This window comes from Haematobia irritans, chromosome 3, assembly GCF_050003625.1.
Source record: "Haematobia irritans isolate KBUSLIRL chromosome 3, ASM5000362v1, whole genome shotgun sequence".
Taxonomy (NCBI): Eukaryota; Metazoa; Arthropoda; class Insecta; order Diptera; family Muscidae; genus Haematobia; species Haematobia irritans.
This window is the reverse complement of record NC_134399.1, coordinates 230,463,414-230,481,373: the sequence shown is the minus strand read 5'-3', so window position 1 is coordinate 230,481,373 and position 17,960 is coordinate 230,463,414. Positions and strand designations below refer to the sequence as shown.

Here is a 17,960-nt window from a genome sequence, read left to right as displayed (position 1 = left end):
TGGGCTGTGGTAGCAGTTGCCGATGGCAATGTTTGAAGTCTGATATTTATGAAATAGAGCTGTGATTGAACTTATGGTTTAGTTGAATAACTAACAGCCTGTTTCTGTATGTCGAACGAGTTCAATCGATCGACTGAAATGCATAGAAACAGCTGTTTTTTGGTTATAAATTCAGCTGTTTTTTCCATTTTAGTCGATCCACAGAGCTCATTCGACATACATACATAACGACATACGACAGGCTGTAAAGCTACTTTATTATATTGTTTAGTCTGGTTTAGTCATCTTAATTAAAAAATAGTAATTGGTATTAAAACTATTCTTTCATAAATTAATATCTTAATAATGCTGCAAAAAAGCGTCGCCAAAAACGAAGTGAAAATATTCTTTTTGGGTCCGGAAGTGGTGCAAAATTGGCGTAGAAGCGATGAATGCAATAGGAACTCGTCATAGAACGAATGTCCACCGTTTCAACAGCCATTGCAATAAATTTGCATCACTTCTTACGGTGTGATCCATATCGTTGTGTGATATTTTTCCAAATAAATAATTTTTATTTATTCGATTTTTATTTGATTTTTGGTCGAACTTTTGTTATTTATAAAGACCTCGAGTTTCAAGAAACAATAATTTATAATAATTTTTATATTTTATTTTATGATTTTTAATGCATTCTAAAGCTTGTTTGAATATTTTCAAAAATTATCGATTTTTCTATAATGGATTTAACATTTTTGTGGCAAAATTTGAATAATTTTTACCATTTTATTTATTCTTACTCTTTTTTTCAACTATTTGAAAAAAGAAAACAAAAATTACGCATTAAAATATGAAAAAACTGAAATAAAAAACTTCCTGTGTAGTTAATATAATTAACTTCTTTGTGAGGACATTTTTGGAAGTGCTTTTAAAGTTGTGCTTTAGAACAAATCCTAATTTTTTTGATGGGAAAAGTGTGGAACAACTTTTAGTTGCTTTATTATATATTATTTTGATGTCTATTTTTGTATTCTTTTTTATGAAATAAAACAATAATTGAACCTATAAGTTCAGTCTATAAAGTTTTAACTAAGGGGGCTATAGCCCCCCCCTAGGAAAATTGTCTAGCTACGCTAATGATTAGCTTACAAATGTTAGACAAATCAACCATAATAATCTTAATAGGGTGTATTAGAAACCGATATTTATGTTTGTTACAAATGAAATGGAAAATTTTTTAACCATATATACTTGTGATGGAGTGGTATTTCAAACAAAATTAAACTGTCCAAACTAGATAAAGGATGTCGTTGGTATACTTAAGACTCGGTTTACAAATTTTTTTAAATAAAAAATCGAAAATAGCGAATCACGACCAAATACAGGATCTTATTTATAAGAAAAACAAAATTAGGTGATAGTTTAAACAGTTGTGTGGTTTTGACCCAAGAGTACATAAATATGCCTCATAAATAACTGAATCAAAAAATGCGAAAAAAATATTCGATATGAACTGAAACATTTTATGAAATATGACTACCCTAATAAACATTCTCTTCTTTTGTTGCGAAAATATTTTCATATTTTTTTCTTTTGATTGCGCCCTCTTTTCATATCTTTGCAGCACAAAAGGGACAAATAATTCGCTTGGATTTTCGCAATTCATTTCACATAGAAGAGAAGGAGGACTGCAAATTTGACTTTTTAGAGGTAAGTCAGCTAAAGCTCGAGTATAAAAGTGGTAAATGGTACCATGTGCCCTTTAAACTAAATTTCTCCTAATGCCGAGTTCATTTATACCAATGAAAAGAAAACAGCCTTTGGATAAGATATTAATACTGAACAATTTTTATTTTATTTATTCAAACAATTCATTATGTCCATTGTTAGGCTCAAAAACATAATAATCCTAAAGTTTCATAAATAAGAGATAGATTTACAGAAAAGTAGGACATTAAAGATATTAATTACAAAAAACAGCAGTGTCTTTATACTCTGCAAAATATATAAAAATTAGGGCTAGTTGAAGACTAAATAAGATTTTGAACATTTGAAAAGTATATCGCTTTGATTGGTCGATAGTGGGCGGTTTTGAACTTCTGAAATATAATATCTGCGCAGACTGTTTGCTGTTTAAAACAAAGTAGGAGATTCCTTCTTACTACCTACTATGGAGGTTTCATAAGAATATCGAACTAATCTCTCTAAGTTGCAACAGATTTTATTAACGACGACTCAAATGTGTTCCTTGTGCACTCACAAGAAAAGTCTCTTTTTGTAGTATAAGATTAATTAATTAAATTTGTATACTGAGCACCACAAGTATTTTCATTCAAGAAAGGTTATAATTCAACTGCCGCTTGCTGTTAGCCAACATGCTTGAATAGCTTCTGAAGCCATTGTGGGTGTAATAAAATGATTGTGATTCTGTTTTGTTTTTTTTTATGCCACAAAAATTGCGCTTTTATTTGGAGATGTTTATTTGTGCAAAATACCAGCATTTCAGACGCTTTATTTCCTGGCTTCTTGGCGAACCTTTTTGTGGGTAAGAGTCTGTATGCTTGTATCTCGAAGGGTTTGTCCAGCAAAGTTTATTTGCACATGGGGGCCGGAGTAGTGGCGCACCATTATACCCTGCTTTCAAATGAGGCAGCCAAGGAAGCTTCACACAAAAACGTTGCCATTTTTATACAAGCACTGTTGAGTGGGTCAAGGATTCCCGTTAAAGAAAGCACAAAAATGGCAGAAATATGTTTTGTAAAGTCTGTTGAAGGAAGGGAGGATTATGCCTGTCGTGAAAATGGCTAGGGAAACTAGAACATATTTCGTGGTGCCATTTGTTAGTTCAATGTAACTTTGCCTGTAGATACTTTGTATAAGGATTTAAGAATAAAAAAATGAAAGTTTTGGTTGTTTTTGGAATAGCCTATTATTAGCTAAGGACTTTGTTTGTGGTGGTCTATCAGGAAATGATATCTCTTTTATTACAACTCTTCAAGTTACGATTAGGAAGATACATCTGAATACTTTTAGTTGGTAGCCATTGGACGTTTTCGTGAGAATCCTTTTTCCTAAGATCAAATTTACAATATAATAAAATAGAGGCAAACGAAATGAAAAAGTTTAAACTGACTATTCATTGGAGATTTGTTAAATGCAAACCAGTTAACTTCTTCAGAATTCATTGCTTTGAGTACAAGGATATACAAACACAAAGCCTTTGGCATTTGAATTAAGGATTAAGGACTATGTATACAATCGTTTCTCTTGATTTGTAAAGAATTAATGATCTAATGGATAATCTTCATTTTACAATAAACGATTACTTTTCTCTTTCTAATTTTCCCCTTGATATTTATTCTAGATACGTGATGGTCAATATGGATTCTCGAATCTAATAGGAAAATTCTGTGGAACGGATTTTCCTCCGGAGATAACATCCAAGGAAAGATATCTGTGGCTGCATTTTCATTCCGATGAAAGTATTGAATATACTGGATTTACGGCCGTATACGAATTCATCGATAGAACTCGTGATGGTGAGTATGGTTTTTTGATCACCATAAGAAATTGAAAATGCTGTAAATTCTGTCCGATGGTAATACACTCTCACAGTGCAGACAAATGCTTTAGTTCTCAGTATCAATTTATAATGAAGAATTTCTGACGTGGTATGAAATGCTAACTGTATCCGATCTTGAAGCTATATTAAGTCAACTTGTATAATATTTATATGTTGCTACATGTACTCTATAGTTAGCAAGTCCCGTGGTGCAATGGTTAGCAAGTCCTGCCTTGCATACACAAGGTCGTGTATGCAAGGCAAATAGTTTTACAGCGGTGGATTATCCCACCTCAGTAATGCTGGTGACATTTCTGAGGGTTTCAAAGCTTCTCTAAGTGGTTTCACTGCAATGGGGAACGCCGTTCGGACTCGGCTATAAAAAGGAGGTCTCTTGTCATTGAGCTTAACATGGAATTGGGCAGCAGTCAGTGATAAGAGAGAAGTTCACCACTGTGGTATCACAATGGATTGAATAGTCTAAGTGAGCCTGATACATCGGGCTGCCACCGAATCTAACCTAGCAAGTCTAAACTAGCAAGTACTTTAATGTAATGAAATTTTTGGTTATTATAATGAATTTTCTGTTAAATAATGAATAGTATTGTTATATTAACGAACTTTTTCATTATAGTAATGAAAATGTTTCATTTTAGAACAAAACATCGTTAGCTCAATTTTAGTGACCTCGGTGATTATCTTATATGAGGAGGGACTTCGTTTCTATGAAAGAGTTCAGATTTATTGTTTTTGTATCTCATTGACGCTAAGTTTATTCATAAGAATGTTGCCTTTTATTTATTGTGATTGGGCAACCCTTGTGTTGCAATCTGCCTACTGACTGCTTTGTGGTAAAGCTTGACATCTTTTCGGTTATACATACTCAGAACGTGGTATTAAATCGTGAACATTTTCGTCCGTTTTTTTTCCAACTTTCGACGTGTATTAACCCAACAACAGGGAACCGAGTCCTAGTTCACTCCAAGACGAATTTCGTGAAGGTCGTCCAAAATCAGTTGTTGTTCCAGAAACCATTGATACTGCGCGCCAAATGCTACTGCAAAATCGTCATGTAACCTATCGTGAGATTGAGACTAGAGGTGCACGTGACACGAAATTGTCGTGACTCACGAAAATTTTCGTGATTCGTGCGTGAGTCACGCTCATGACAACAGCGTGAGTGTGCGTGATTAACAAACCAAAATGTCGTGCGTGAGCGTGAGTCACGAAAATAATATCTTCGTGAGTGTGCGTGAGTAACGATTTACACTCACGAAAATATTCCTGCTCACCAACATAAAACGCTTAAGAGTTAAATTCAATTACAATTTTAGTGACACCTGGGATGTTAAGAGTTTAATAAGACCCTCGATTTTAATAATGCTCAGACACTTCGGTAAGGTAAATTAATCATAAAATTATTCGTGAGTCACGCTATTTTTCGTGAGTCGCGACGTTTTCGTGCGTGAGTACAAATTTTCTTCTCGTGAGTGTGCGTGAGCGTGAGTCCTACCAAAAAATATCGTGCGTGAGTGTGCGTTAGTATGATTTTTCAGTGGTGGGTGTGTGTGAGCGTGAGTAAACTATTACTCACGTGCACACCTCTAATTGAGACAACTTTAGGCATGGTATTGCATGAACATTTGCCCATTTAAAAACTTTCTGAATTTTTCCGGGTATGAAAACTTTAAGGACAAATACAATTTTGAAAATTTTCAGAAAAACAAAATATTGGAAAAGAGTGTTGACTTACTTCTCGGCAACCGTGAAGTTCCCTCCCAAATATGTGCTAGCATTAGTCAAAATGTCTTTACATAAAGAGAAAAGTTATAGAAAAACTTGTTTCCATTAAATAAAATGCACTAAAAACTTAAATTTCAGCACATGCAGTAGGTGTTTAAGAAGATTACTTCTGGATATTTAGAACAATTTCATTTTTTTTTTTGCTGGTACACGGAAATGTCAGTATCACTTCTGAAGGTGCTTTGTCGAAGTGTAAGAAAGGGAAATGGTAACTAGTCCGCGAGGCTATTGGAATAAGAAGTATTTCTCCACAATTTCGAGTGAATTGAAAATTTAAATATTTTAGCAGCAACTTATTTAACTTCAGATAAACATAAAAATATGTGCAGAAAATTGTATATTACGAAACAAAAGGATTTAGACAAGACCATACAAACAAGTTGTTCTCATCCCCAAATGCTATAAATAAAAATCAATAGATTTTTCTATTCATCTCTTCTACGATATTGAAGAATAATCCCTCAAAAAACAAATTAGTTTTGAGTGCATACAAATCAGCCTAATATGATTTTATTTTTTTTTTTGCCCATTTGCCTTTGGGTACGCCATTGTGGTCGCCATTTCATAATATCAGAACCTTGACATAAACTATTATTCGTTAACTTCAGCATTTGGTCAAGTAATAAGCTTGTGGTCGCTTCTATGGAGATTTGTATTCACAGGACATTGGATGTGAATAAAAAATGGTCACATCATCATTTAGGATGATGTTGACAGTCTACAAATGGTAGACACTTATGGAATCATAACGATTCAATGGAAAATATTTTATTGGCTACTTTGTCAAATCGATGCAGTCCGCAACCCGCATATCGGGTAATACTCGATAGAGAGAACCATAGTCCTTTCTACTAAGAATAGAAAATCAAAACAGAAGTAGCCAAGCATATTCAATCAAATCCTTGCAAACAATTGGAAATCAACAAAGCACAAAGACCCAATTCCCTCACCACCAAAAGAAGAAAAAAAAAAACAAAATCCCTATTTAAGCATCTGCCTGTGTAGAAGCTAAGTGGACATTGATAGGAATAGGATAGGTTTCTTTGTAACTAATATGTTGAAATATTAAATTGGCCAATACTCTAGCTAACCCAAAATAGAATGGTTGCGGTTAACGACATGGTCCATATCGTACAACATGATTATCATAGGCAATATCTCCAATATTTTTATGTCTTTATTATGTGAAAAAATCACCTTTTTATGGAAATTTACTCTAATATATTTTCATACACTCTTCCTTTACCATCATTAGCTCCAAGTACCGATTTGAACTGCACCATTGAGAAACATGGAGATGAGGGCTTTGTTAACAGCACAGATATCCCTACAGAAATCAGAGAAATTATAGCTGCAAACAAAATTGCCTTGGATTGTATGTGGCGCATCCAGGTGCAGGAGAAATGGAAGGTAAGCCAAGCCAACACCATCAGATGTGGTGGTCATTCACATGCTAATCGAATGTGGATATGGTGCTGATGTGGATCAATGAATTGCAGCCATTATTTTTTGTACAGCCTCTAACACATGACTCACACTCACAAATATCATTTACATTGAAATCAAAACTCATTCGCATACACTCGTGAAACAGACTTAAAATCCTGATTTGTATGCTAATACGGTTGTTTATTTGTTGTGTTTTTTTTTTTCTTTCTCTCTTTCTCGGCACAATGAATGTCTAAACCAGATTCAGGTGAAGTTTATAGATTTCAAATTATCAAAGCCCAATGATTGTGATGTGAACTTCCTCGACATTTTCCCCGAACAAACTGTGATGCCTTTGAGGTGAGTGAATACAACGACAAAATCCCAATTTGCATGAAACCCCAGTCTATTCTCTGGTCTTACTCTATAAAATAAAATATAAAATTAAATGCTTTTAGTTTACCCTGAACTTGGCAGTTGGAAGTGTTGCAGCAAACCAAGCAAATCGTTGTAGCATCTAAACTCCTCTCAGATTTCATTAAATCGAATCCAATACAAAAAGAGAATATGGTGGTTTAGCCTGCCCAAAGATGCTAAAGTTTATCCTGTATCTCTTGTATATGACGGTATTCTAACACGAATCTATTGTATATTAGGGATTCCCTAGATTTTATATTTTTTAATAGCTTTTTTTCTAATTTTACGGATTTGTTAAATAAGCTTACATAAAATAAGAATCAAGAATAATATGAAGTTGGGTGGGGAATAATATATTTTTTGGATTTCAAACAATGCGGTAGTAAGAAGTTCACCGTACCATTTGGTAGAGATTATACAAAAAGAGCTAAAAAAGTTAACATATATTGTTAATCGGATTCCAAAAAAACTTATAGTACAATCTTTCAATTTTGAAATTGTTTCGTCCTTCTTTTGCCGGAACGGAAAGAGAATTTGTAAAATCCTATCGGAAGATGTATGTTAAAAAGATCCTTTCTAGAAGAACAATTTACCTGCAATTTGGAGATTTGTGTTATGCCAAAATTTTCGTTTGACTAGCCTGAAATTCTAAATTGTGTGTTATATTAGGCTTAATGAAAGCACTTTTCCTTTAAAGAGAGCCCTAAAGGGTGACGATTTTCGCTAGGTATGTGAAATAGTGTAAAATTGGTTAATGTCGGGTCCATAGTAAATTATGGAACATCTCAATAATATACATTTCAGACCATAAATTTAATATTAAAAAATTTCAGGAGGATTTTATATTCGCTCAAGAAATCAGTTCAAATAGCACGTCTAGCGAAGGCAAATTATATTTTTTTTTTTGGGTCGCAGCGGAGCGGAAAAAATCGACCACTTCGGATCAATCGTCCTTATACTCGTAATCATCGACTATCTGGTTTTGAAATCTTTGTAATTTAAAGTAATAGTTATGGAAATTAATTTAAAATTAAATTAATTATTAAATTAAAGATCGTCCTATTTATTTAAATTACACATATGCAGAAGTTATTTGGAAATTTGTTTAGTTTTTTTTTTTCAAAATGAAGAGCATGATTACTTGTGCCAAAAAACATGTCTTCACAGAAAACGTTTTGGAGAAGGTACACAAATTTCAACTGTATATTGCACCTAAATGTAAATGGTAAAACCAATAAATGGACAATAAAACTTAGAACGACTGTCGAGCAGAAATATTAAAATATTTTTAGCTCGACAGCATCCATCTGGATAACAGGAGTGGTATGGATTCCTTCTCTGCTCGCGAGGTGATGTATTAAATGGGGTTTGGTAGGCAAATATCTTTAGCAAGAATAACAATATTTTAAAAAATTTACATATTGTTCATAATAAAACTTATATTGATTAGCCCTAAATAATTAGCTAATTTATTTCAAAATTTAGCGCGTGTCAACCTTTTATACCTCCTACACGAGCAAAATATCAGCCTCTCGTTTCATATTTAAACATATCTTCTAAATTTTCAAACATTCCCGGTACAATCCAATGCTTGCTGATGGATTGCTGCATTCGTCTTTAATCAAATTCAATGTTCTGTTATTGAGCAACTATACAGATTGTTAGTCAAAAACGGCTTGGATTCATGCCAGGCAAGTGAAAATGCAAAATATTGCAAAAATTTATTTCTACTGGAAGAATTGATCCTTTATCGTTGCTCTGATTGATGTGGGCGCAAACAAGCAAAAATGCTAACTGAAAAACGTGTTGAACTGTTTTGTTCGGATTGCAGCAATGTAGGACAATTGCCAAAGTTTCCATCGAAAAGATATATTCACAATTGCTATGGAAGTGGCATCAAACCGTATATTTCTTAGGTGGAATGTACTTTTATTAGCATTTGTGGAGGCTAGTTTTGATTAGAAATTTGCATTGGTGGTTATAGTCAGAGAGATAGGAAATACTCAACTCTATTGTCACCAACCACTGGATAATTTGGAAAGTTATTTCATTCATTCTTTTCGTTTTACTTACAGGGTGAAAAACTTTTGCGGATCTGCTGGTGAGGGCATTACATCGGAGTCTAATATTTTGCATATGCGATTCTATGCGGAACAACAGGCTGTCAATTCAACGTTTGCTATATTGTACACAGCTTTTCGTGATCGGGGCAGTGGATGTAAGTATACATGATGGAAACATCTTTGTTTTATGGAATATTACTTCTTCGAAGGAATTGTTGTCGAATAAATAAAAACCACAAATCAAATTGAGAAATATAATTTTACAATAATAAAGCAACATGAGGTAGTTGAAGGCAGCTTACAATAGTTTGCATTCCAATGTCTATTAAAGAATATCACAAATATTCAAAGACCACTCCTCAATAGTGTCTTTCTTCAAGTTTTTAAACAGCGAAGCATTCTATACGATTCTCAGACGTGAGATTATAGTGCTCAAAGTACCACTTTGAAATTCAATAAATATTGTGGCAGCATAGCATACAGAATTTGAAATAAGCTGTATCTTTGAATATAGCCTTGATTATTTGGAGAAACAAAAAAATTAAAATTGAAAACAATACTTGCATTGCATTAAAATAGTTTCAATTTTCTTCTTCACCAGTTCCACTAACATTTATAGTAAAAACTGCTTACTTTAATGAAAATACAAAAAAAAAAAACAATTTACTACTTCAAACGTTGTAATAATAACTACTTTTCCAATTATAATATAAATAAATATCACAGTTCACTGCATATGTAATCGACATTTCAAACATTTCGCATTTCACGCAGACGAGTAAGCGCGAATTAAACCATAATAGATTATTTGTGGCTTTATTGGCTTACGTTGCTCATTGCATTCATGTGGCTTTTCAATTTTGTTCTTTTCCAGCATGTACCGAAGATGAATACGATTGTGAAGATGCCACCTGTATTGCTGCCAATCTAAAATGTAATCAACGGGATAATTGCAAATTCCGTTGGGATGAGGAAGGCTGTGAGGTAGGTATTCCAATGGTGTTTGATGGGTGTTGCCAACGATCCAACTTTCATTAGACTATGCCACAACATGTATTGGTTAGCCATATATGTAGTGGTGCCATGTAATCCTCGACTCTATGTTGTAATATATATGGGACTTGTAAAGGTATTGATGGGGGAAATCTTTATTTAAATTAACGAGTGGTAGCTAATTAGACAGCAGAGGAAATTGCTGTGGTAGGTTTGAAATTAAAAGTCATGGCAATTGTATACATTGAATTTTTCTCTATAAAAGGGGTAGTATTTTGGTACTTAAACCATTTTATTATGATGTTAATATTAAAAATCAATATCAGGTGAGTGATCAACACAACCGCGTTTACAGGGCAAGATCCTTTTCATGAAGACTTGTACCAAGAAATTGCACAGGCCACCAACTATATGGAAAGCGTCACGAACTTTGAGGTCTAGAATTGACTCAAATTTATCTTTAACATGACGCCAAAGAAAAACGTCCAATGGTTTCCTATCACAAGATCATTGTTAAGAATCAAAAAATCATTTATAAACTCTAGATAGCGAAATCAATTCTTCGTAACTGTCGATCCACCTCATTTTCGACGAGGTAGGATCCAGTGGACCGGCCGGACCATAAACCGCACCAATATCCTTTTCATGAAGGTTTGCATAAAAAGTTCCATAAGTCAACTTTACCGTGGATAGCTTCACGAATTGTAGCTTTGGCGTCTTCAACCGACTCAGTGATGTTTGCTCACCCATAACATTTCATATGGCGCCAAAGAAAAATGTTTGATTGGCAAGATCTCAGTCGCCAATTGCGATCGCCTCTTCGAGTTATAACAGAGTAACAATATCATTGCCAACTCCGACCATAAAAAATCTATAATCAACTCTCCATAGCAAAAAGAAGTAAGGTCCAGTGACACGACCGGACCATAAACCTCTCCAACCTGTCTTACGCGATTTGATTCTTGAGATCAACCCATTGTAGGTTTACTTCTCGAATTTCTTTAAAAACCATAAACTAAGAGAAATATAGAATATGAGGGTGTTTGTTATCAAGATGTGGGGTACTTGAGTGTGACGTTTCGTCAGAGTAATTGATTTTCCGATGATGGCTTTAACCCAAGAAGAACATTTTGATATAACCCAATGTTTATGTTTGTTTGTAGTGATCCTACATACAGTGACTCACACGTCTAACCGGACGCTACCAACGTTAGGTTTAATTTTAGCAAAAGCGTATTATTATTAATATTTTTCGCATATCCTTTAGCAGATATTTCAGCTTCTAGCCTCTTTTTGCAAATTTGAGAATCCATATTGATCCATACTTCTAAAATAGATGACTTGGGCTCCTGGACATTGGAATGCTCGATAATATTGAGATTGTGTATAATAATAATAATTTATCTCTATTTTTCACATATATATCATAAATTTTAATTTGAAGTTGCACGCATCCGGTTAGACGTGTGAGTCACTGTACATGTTGATTTATTAGATCACCTCCTGATTCGATGAAGTACTGTTTGCCCTTCCGTCAATCTTTTTTTTTTTTTTGTTAGTAGTATTTCAATTTATTTCTGATATTCTTTAAATTCTCTTTGCCATACAAAGAAAAATATCATTGAAATGAGAAGAATCGGATATTATTATTCAGCTTTTTTTAATTTCGAAAAAAAAACTTAATTTAGTAAAAAAAATTGACACTACTCCATTTCCTAGTTTAACTTCTACATTATGTTATGTCATCCTTGCTAAAGGATTCCCCAATGATATAAATATCAAGCAAATAAATAGCCCTTGGCTCGGTGCTTTTGTGGCGATATGGATACGGATATGATACATGTTTATGTGTAATAATTCGCATGTTATTATCATCATTACTACCAATTATTTTCCCATTTGTCATGAATTGTTGTCGGCATTCGTGCGAATGTTGTTTTCACATTCTTATACTGACAAAGTGACAGCCAACCTGTCTGCATTATCCTAGTCCATCAAGATGCCAGTTCTGACACTTCTTCTCTTCTGCATTCCAACATGTGATACCTGTAGAGAACATTAAATTACACAGACGTCCTTGGGACGTACCAGTTATAACCTCTCGACTGACAACCCGTCATGTCTTTAAAAACAAAAAACAAGCAGAGGGATACAGACACGTTCGCATGGAATGCCGTTTGAGGAAAACACGTATCCTGGGAAAAACAAACAAACTAGGACCAAAGTCAACAATGTGAAATTGCTTTTTCGCCCTCAACAAAAGGAGTGGGCAATAGATATTCTAGTAAAGTCCCCTACGAAAGGGGAACGGGGCGGGGAGGGGCGAAAACTGTGATAATAAAATGTGGTCATCCATATTTAGAAAAATGTATTCCTATTCCCAGCTCTAATCGTATTCGTATTCCAGTGACAACAATTTATTTCAATTGTATTTCGACTACGTGTTACATCCGCTTTCTAAACGATTTCATTTTATTTCCTTCCTTTTTGTCTCTTCTCGGATGCTGCTGCTGCTTCTGCTGGCGTCTTTACTTGGCCTGGATGGTTGGTTGGTGTTTAGCCTGAAGCGAAAGGACAATCGGAACATATGACTATTATCATCACCGTATTTGGTTTGATCCTGGGTGGCATGGTCATAACATTCCTGGTGAATTGTGTGCGCAAAATTATGCATGACCAAAAGATTATACGGGTAAGTTATCAGTCCATATCTTTATGGTAGAAATCCTTGTATGTCTGTACGTCGTACTTCTCTCCTCCTCCCCCTCTACCCAATTGTCACTATTCGTGTTTGTATGTATGTGTTATCCGGCATTTGTATATATGTCAACAATATTGGGATATACACCACGACAATATACAGGTGCGTATAGAAATGCAGAGCTATAAGTGAGTTCAAAACGAGATTCGAGATATTACGAATGGCTTTCATAGGAAAGTAAGTTTTTGTGGTGCTTAGATAATCTTAACAATTGAAAAAATCTTCTAAATTACCAAATAGTACATGATGAAATCAACTATTGCTAAAGGGGACCTCCAATTACTAGGGTATAGCACGTGGTAATTTCTCATTAACATAACAATGGCCAAAATATGCAGTTACTAGGAGAAATATAAATTGGCTTGAAATTATTTTGGTTAATTATACACTAAACGGCAAATATTAAATTAGCTTCAAAATCCGCTTTCTGTCAGAATTTTGTCCTTGCGGAAGAGAGCCTTTAAACATTATTCGTGTGAGTGTTCCTACTACGAAAATATAACGCGTAAGTTTCTGCGTGAGGAAAACTGAATATCGTATATACGCAAACTACAGGCGTCTACAGGCGTAGGAATAAATGACGATCACAAATCGTAACATATCTAGCTCACATCCTTTCAGAAACAGTAGAAATCACTCGTACAAACGTTGCAATTGAATCTCGTGACTTATACAGATTCGAGCAACTAACGAGTTTTTCTGTGACTGCGTGAAAAAATATATTCTCGCGATTTTCGGCAAATATTATTTATATTAAGTGAGTGTCGGTATTAGTTTTTGTTTGATTTTTGGTCGACCTTTTTGTTAGAATTTTAAATTAATGGTTCTTCAAGCTCGAGGTCTTTTTAAAATATTTTATTTATTATTCCCAATATTTCGCGATTACGATATTGAATCGCTTCCTCAGGGGTCTACAATAGATTTATAGAAATTACATTTCATAAATATCACAGTATTAAACGTTTAATAATTTAACAAAGTGTATGTTTGTGAGCGTGGGTACTTTACTCTCACATACTCTCTCACATTTTGCCTAAAGCAAAATTTTATTTTTTTGAACCATGGAATATATTTGCCTCGAAAGTGTTGTTTTCAAACCAAACCTGAAATAATGTCCGAGAAAAAAACATGGTTGCGACAAACATATTAAACATTGATCTAGGCATTGATCATATTCCTTCTCTGGGTACAACTAACCTAAAAATGTAGTGCACTTGAGGACACAATAAGTGCCAGAAACAATAAGGAAACAGTGAATCGAAGAATATAAATATATTCCCAATATGCACAATTTACATTCTATCTCAACAGTTTTAGACTATCGTAACTACATTGTGTATTGCAAAAATTTTTAGTAAATCGATTCGATTTTGTGAAATCTCGTTACTCAAAATTTCCATCTACGCCAATGTTGGCAGGCTTCGACATTTGTGATTTTATTCTCAAGAAGAACATTATTATTCATTAGTGAAGAACGTAACTACTGGACATGAATTTTTATTTTAATGTCTGGATTCCTATGGGCATCGATTGTTTATTGCCATAGCTGTGTGTATATCCCAATTCAATTATATCATTTGATGTTTAGATTTCGAAGCACAATCTGTCTCTTAGAATCTTTCAGCACCTTTCCTATATAATTAGTCAAACAATAGAGAATATTATCTTCGATAGCCACATCTACATAGCAAATGCAAAGATTCCAGAATTTTTGGGAATTTCTAGGCAATTGTTCATGCAGTAAAGTTACCTTGTACTTGTGATTGTTCATCATCGATATCAATTTAGAGATTTAAAAGCTGTATTTGAATTTTTATTTTATTATTGTTGGTATTTTGGTTTTGGGTGGGTGTTTCATTGATTGTTTTCATCTGATTTATTTTCAACAAGTTGTCGAAATAAATCATTTTGTGTAAAAGTATTTTTGCAATTCAATTTGTTTCATTGATTGAATCGATTCAAAATATCAAATTGGGTAAAGAGAGTAAGAAGTTTTTCTATTCATTAGTTTGGTGCTATGAACAAATAAGGCAATTGACTGTAAGAACTCATAAACGCAAGAAAGTTTCACAAATTGTCTAAAGAGAAAAATAAAATAATGGATGTTATCATCAATTATTCGGACTGAAAAATATACTAAACGGACAATAGCCAAGAATTTGTAAAACAAAAGGTACATTTTTTAGTCAACCATTTTATTATGAAAAAAAATATTTGGGTTTCTCCCAACTATAACTGATTTCATTATTTCCCAAACATAATTTTTAGAGAACCACTTAAAAGTCAATGCAAAATTGTACGACCTCTGAAATTTCTTTGTATTTGGACCTCTAATATTGGATAGAATATTATAAGTTGCGCCATACATATCAACTTTGGTGATATTTTTCTGTGTAGTGTTGCTGTCTATACAAAATAACTAGTTAACATATATCGATGTAAGTCGTGTTTCGTTTTGCTTCGTATATAGAACATTGAAATATATCCATCTCCAATGGCAAAATATTGGGTCAATCCATATACGTTTTTGGATAATTAAGATGCATAAAAATCATTTTCCAAGAACTTTGTGCCTTCTCGCAAAAAGAAAGTTACCGAACAATTATTGGTCATTGTCTGCCATCTTCATTAGTTATTCAAGTACTCTTCATCTACTTGCAAGCTATTAGGAAAACTTCTTCATGAACTTTCTTGGGTTTAAACTGTTGCTGCTCATCGACTTCATTTCCAGAATTACCATAAAATTGAAACATTTAAAGTTGTAAAACCGATTTTATTTTTCGGTAACGAAAATTTACAAAAATTACCCAAGTTTCTAAATACTTTTTAAACTCTAACCAAAAGCTTTACTAGAAACGTTTATGCTTGAGTGTGTGATAAAACGAATCAATGCACAATGGGTGAAAAAAACTGGAAAAAAACAAGTATATACAAGTATATACATCACCATGGATCAAATATAACAGTTACCTTTGAAAACTCTTCGTCGTAGCCTGTTACATAATAATATATAGCGGGTTATTTGATAATTTATAGAATCTAAAATCTATAGATTTGGACATTTTACTTTCATGTTCAAGCAACGTTCATGATTAGTGCGCATTCTATACCCTCAAGAAGTGAAATCGGTCTATATGGAGGACTTACCAAATGGAGCGATAAAAACTAAATCCATTACAATTTCAGGCAAATCGGATAAAAACTACGGTTTATATAAGCCCGAGGAGTTAAATCAGGAAATCAGTCTATATGGTTGCTAGGCCAAAAATATGCACCGATACATAAAAGTCAGCAAAACTAATTGCGGTTCTGAAGAATTTAGACCCCACCGAATTTAGACCCCAAATCGGAGGGTGGGTTTTTAAGGGGGATGTATAAAAATCTACACCGATACACAATTTATTCGGAACACGTATTATATGACCCTCAAAATACCTCCATATTTCAAAATTCAAGCAAATTGAATAAATACTACGGTTTCTAGAAGTAGTAAAATCGGGATTATCGGGCTATATGGGTGCGATAGCAAACCATAGACCGATACACACCCTATTCGGCACACCTGTTTGTGGTCCTACTATACCTTTAGATTTCTAATTTCAGGAAAATCGGATTGAAAATACGGTTTCTAGAAGCCCAAGTAATTAAAATAAGGAGGTCGGGCTATATGGGGGCTATACCAAAACATGGACCCATTCACCCCATTGTCGACACACCTAGTTTTGGTTCTAAAATATTTCTAGATTTCGAATTTTAGGTAAATTGGATAAAAAATAAGGTTTCTAGGAGCAGAATACCCCAAATCGGGATGTCGGTTTATATGGGGGCTATACCAAACCATGGACCGATACACCTCATTTTCGACACACCTATTTGTGGTTCTAAACTACCTATAGATTTCCAATTTCAGGAAAATCGGATTGAAAATACAGTTTCTAGAAGCCCAAGAAGTAAAATTGGGAGATCGGTCTATATGGGGGCTATACCAAAACATGGAGCGATAAGCCCGATTTTCGGCACACTTATTTATGGTCCTAAAATACTTCTAGGTTTCCAATTTCAGGGAAATTGGATAGAAAATAGGTTTCAAATCGGTGGGTCGGTTTATATGGGGGATATACCGAAACATGTACTGATATATCCCATTTTCGAACTTGACCTGCTTGGAGACAAAAAACCTAGTTTTTGCAAAAATGAAGCCAGATAGCTTTATTACTGAAGGCTGTAGCGTGATTACAACAGACATCCAGACAGACAGACGGACATCGTTACATCGTCTTGGAATTTCTCCCTGATCAAGAATATATATATATAATTATATAGTCGGAAATCTATATTTTGATGTGTTACAAACGGAATGACAAACTTATTATACCCCCATCACCATTCTATGGTGGTGAAAAAAAAAAAAAAAATGTGGGAATGTGAAAAACAGCGGGTTTATCATTTAAATATATACTATCTACAAAACAGAACAATATTTTATAATTATATACAATTATAAACAGAGAAAATATTTTTTAGAATAAATCGTGAAATTAGTTGAAGTTGCTTCAACACGAGAAATGAAAATTAATTTAACATTTAATTGATCCACTGAATTTCTAGTCAATCTGTCACAAATTTGTGACAATCTGGTCACAAATAGATTTTTTTTTATCCAAATGTTTTTATCCTACTGTGTGATAAGATTTGTGTGTTGTCTACTGGACATCGATTACATTGTGTATTCTTATGGCCCATTGGGCGTATACGATTCCATTTGAAGATTTGTTTAAAATTAAAATAACCCAGTCCCCAAAGGCATGTAGATTATAACGTCAACGCCATCGACCAGTAACAAATAAACACGAAGGAGAGAAAATGTTGAAGAAATTCGCCCTAATATTCTTCTCAAACTTTTAATTAAATTCAATACTGTTGTCAGAACTGCCATAGCTTTCAGCAATATTAA

At 33.9% G+C, this 17,960-nt stretch overlaps 1 protein-coding gene across 2 annotated transcripts in view; it reads left to right on the top strand.

Moving 5' to 3' along the window:
* Neto (Neuropilin and tolloid-like) overlaps nucleotides 1-17,960 on the top strand; it is a 212,425-nt gene that overhangs the window by 145,169 nt on the left and 49,296 nt on the right. For both annotated transcript variants that reach the window (XM_075298439.1, XM_075298440.1), the window contains exons 4-10: nucleotides 1,604-1,689; nucleotides 3,344-3,518; nucleotides 6,600-6,754; nucleotides 7,035-7,132; nucleotides 9,265-9,407; nucleotides 10,127-10,236; nucleotides 12,806-12,937. In XM_075298439.1, the coding sequence (XP_075154554.1) occupies nucleotides 1,604-1,689; nucleotides 3,344-3,518; nucleotides 6,600-6,754; nucleotides 7,035-7,132; nucleotides 9,265-9,407; nucleotides 10,127-10,236; nucleotides 12,806-12,937 (899 nt within the window). The remainder of the gene's footprint in view (nucleotides 1-1,603; nucleotides 1,690-3,343; nucleotides 3,519-6,599; nucleotides 6,755-7,034; nucleotides 7,133-9,264; nucleotides 9,408-10,126; nucleotides 10,237-12,805; nucleotides 12,938-17,960) is intronic.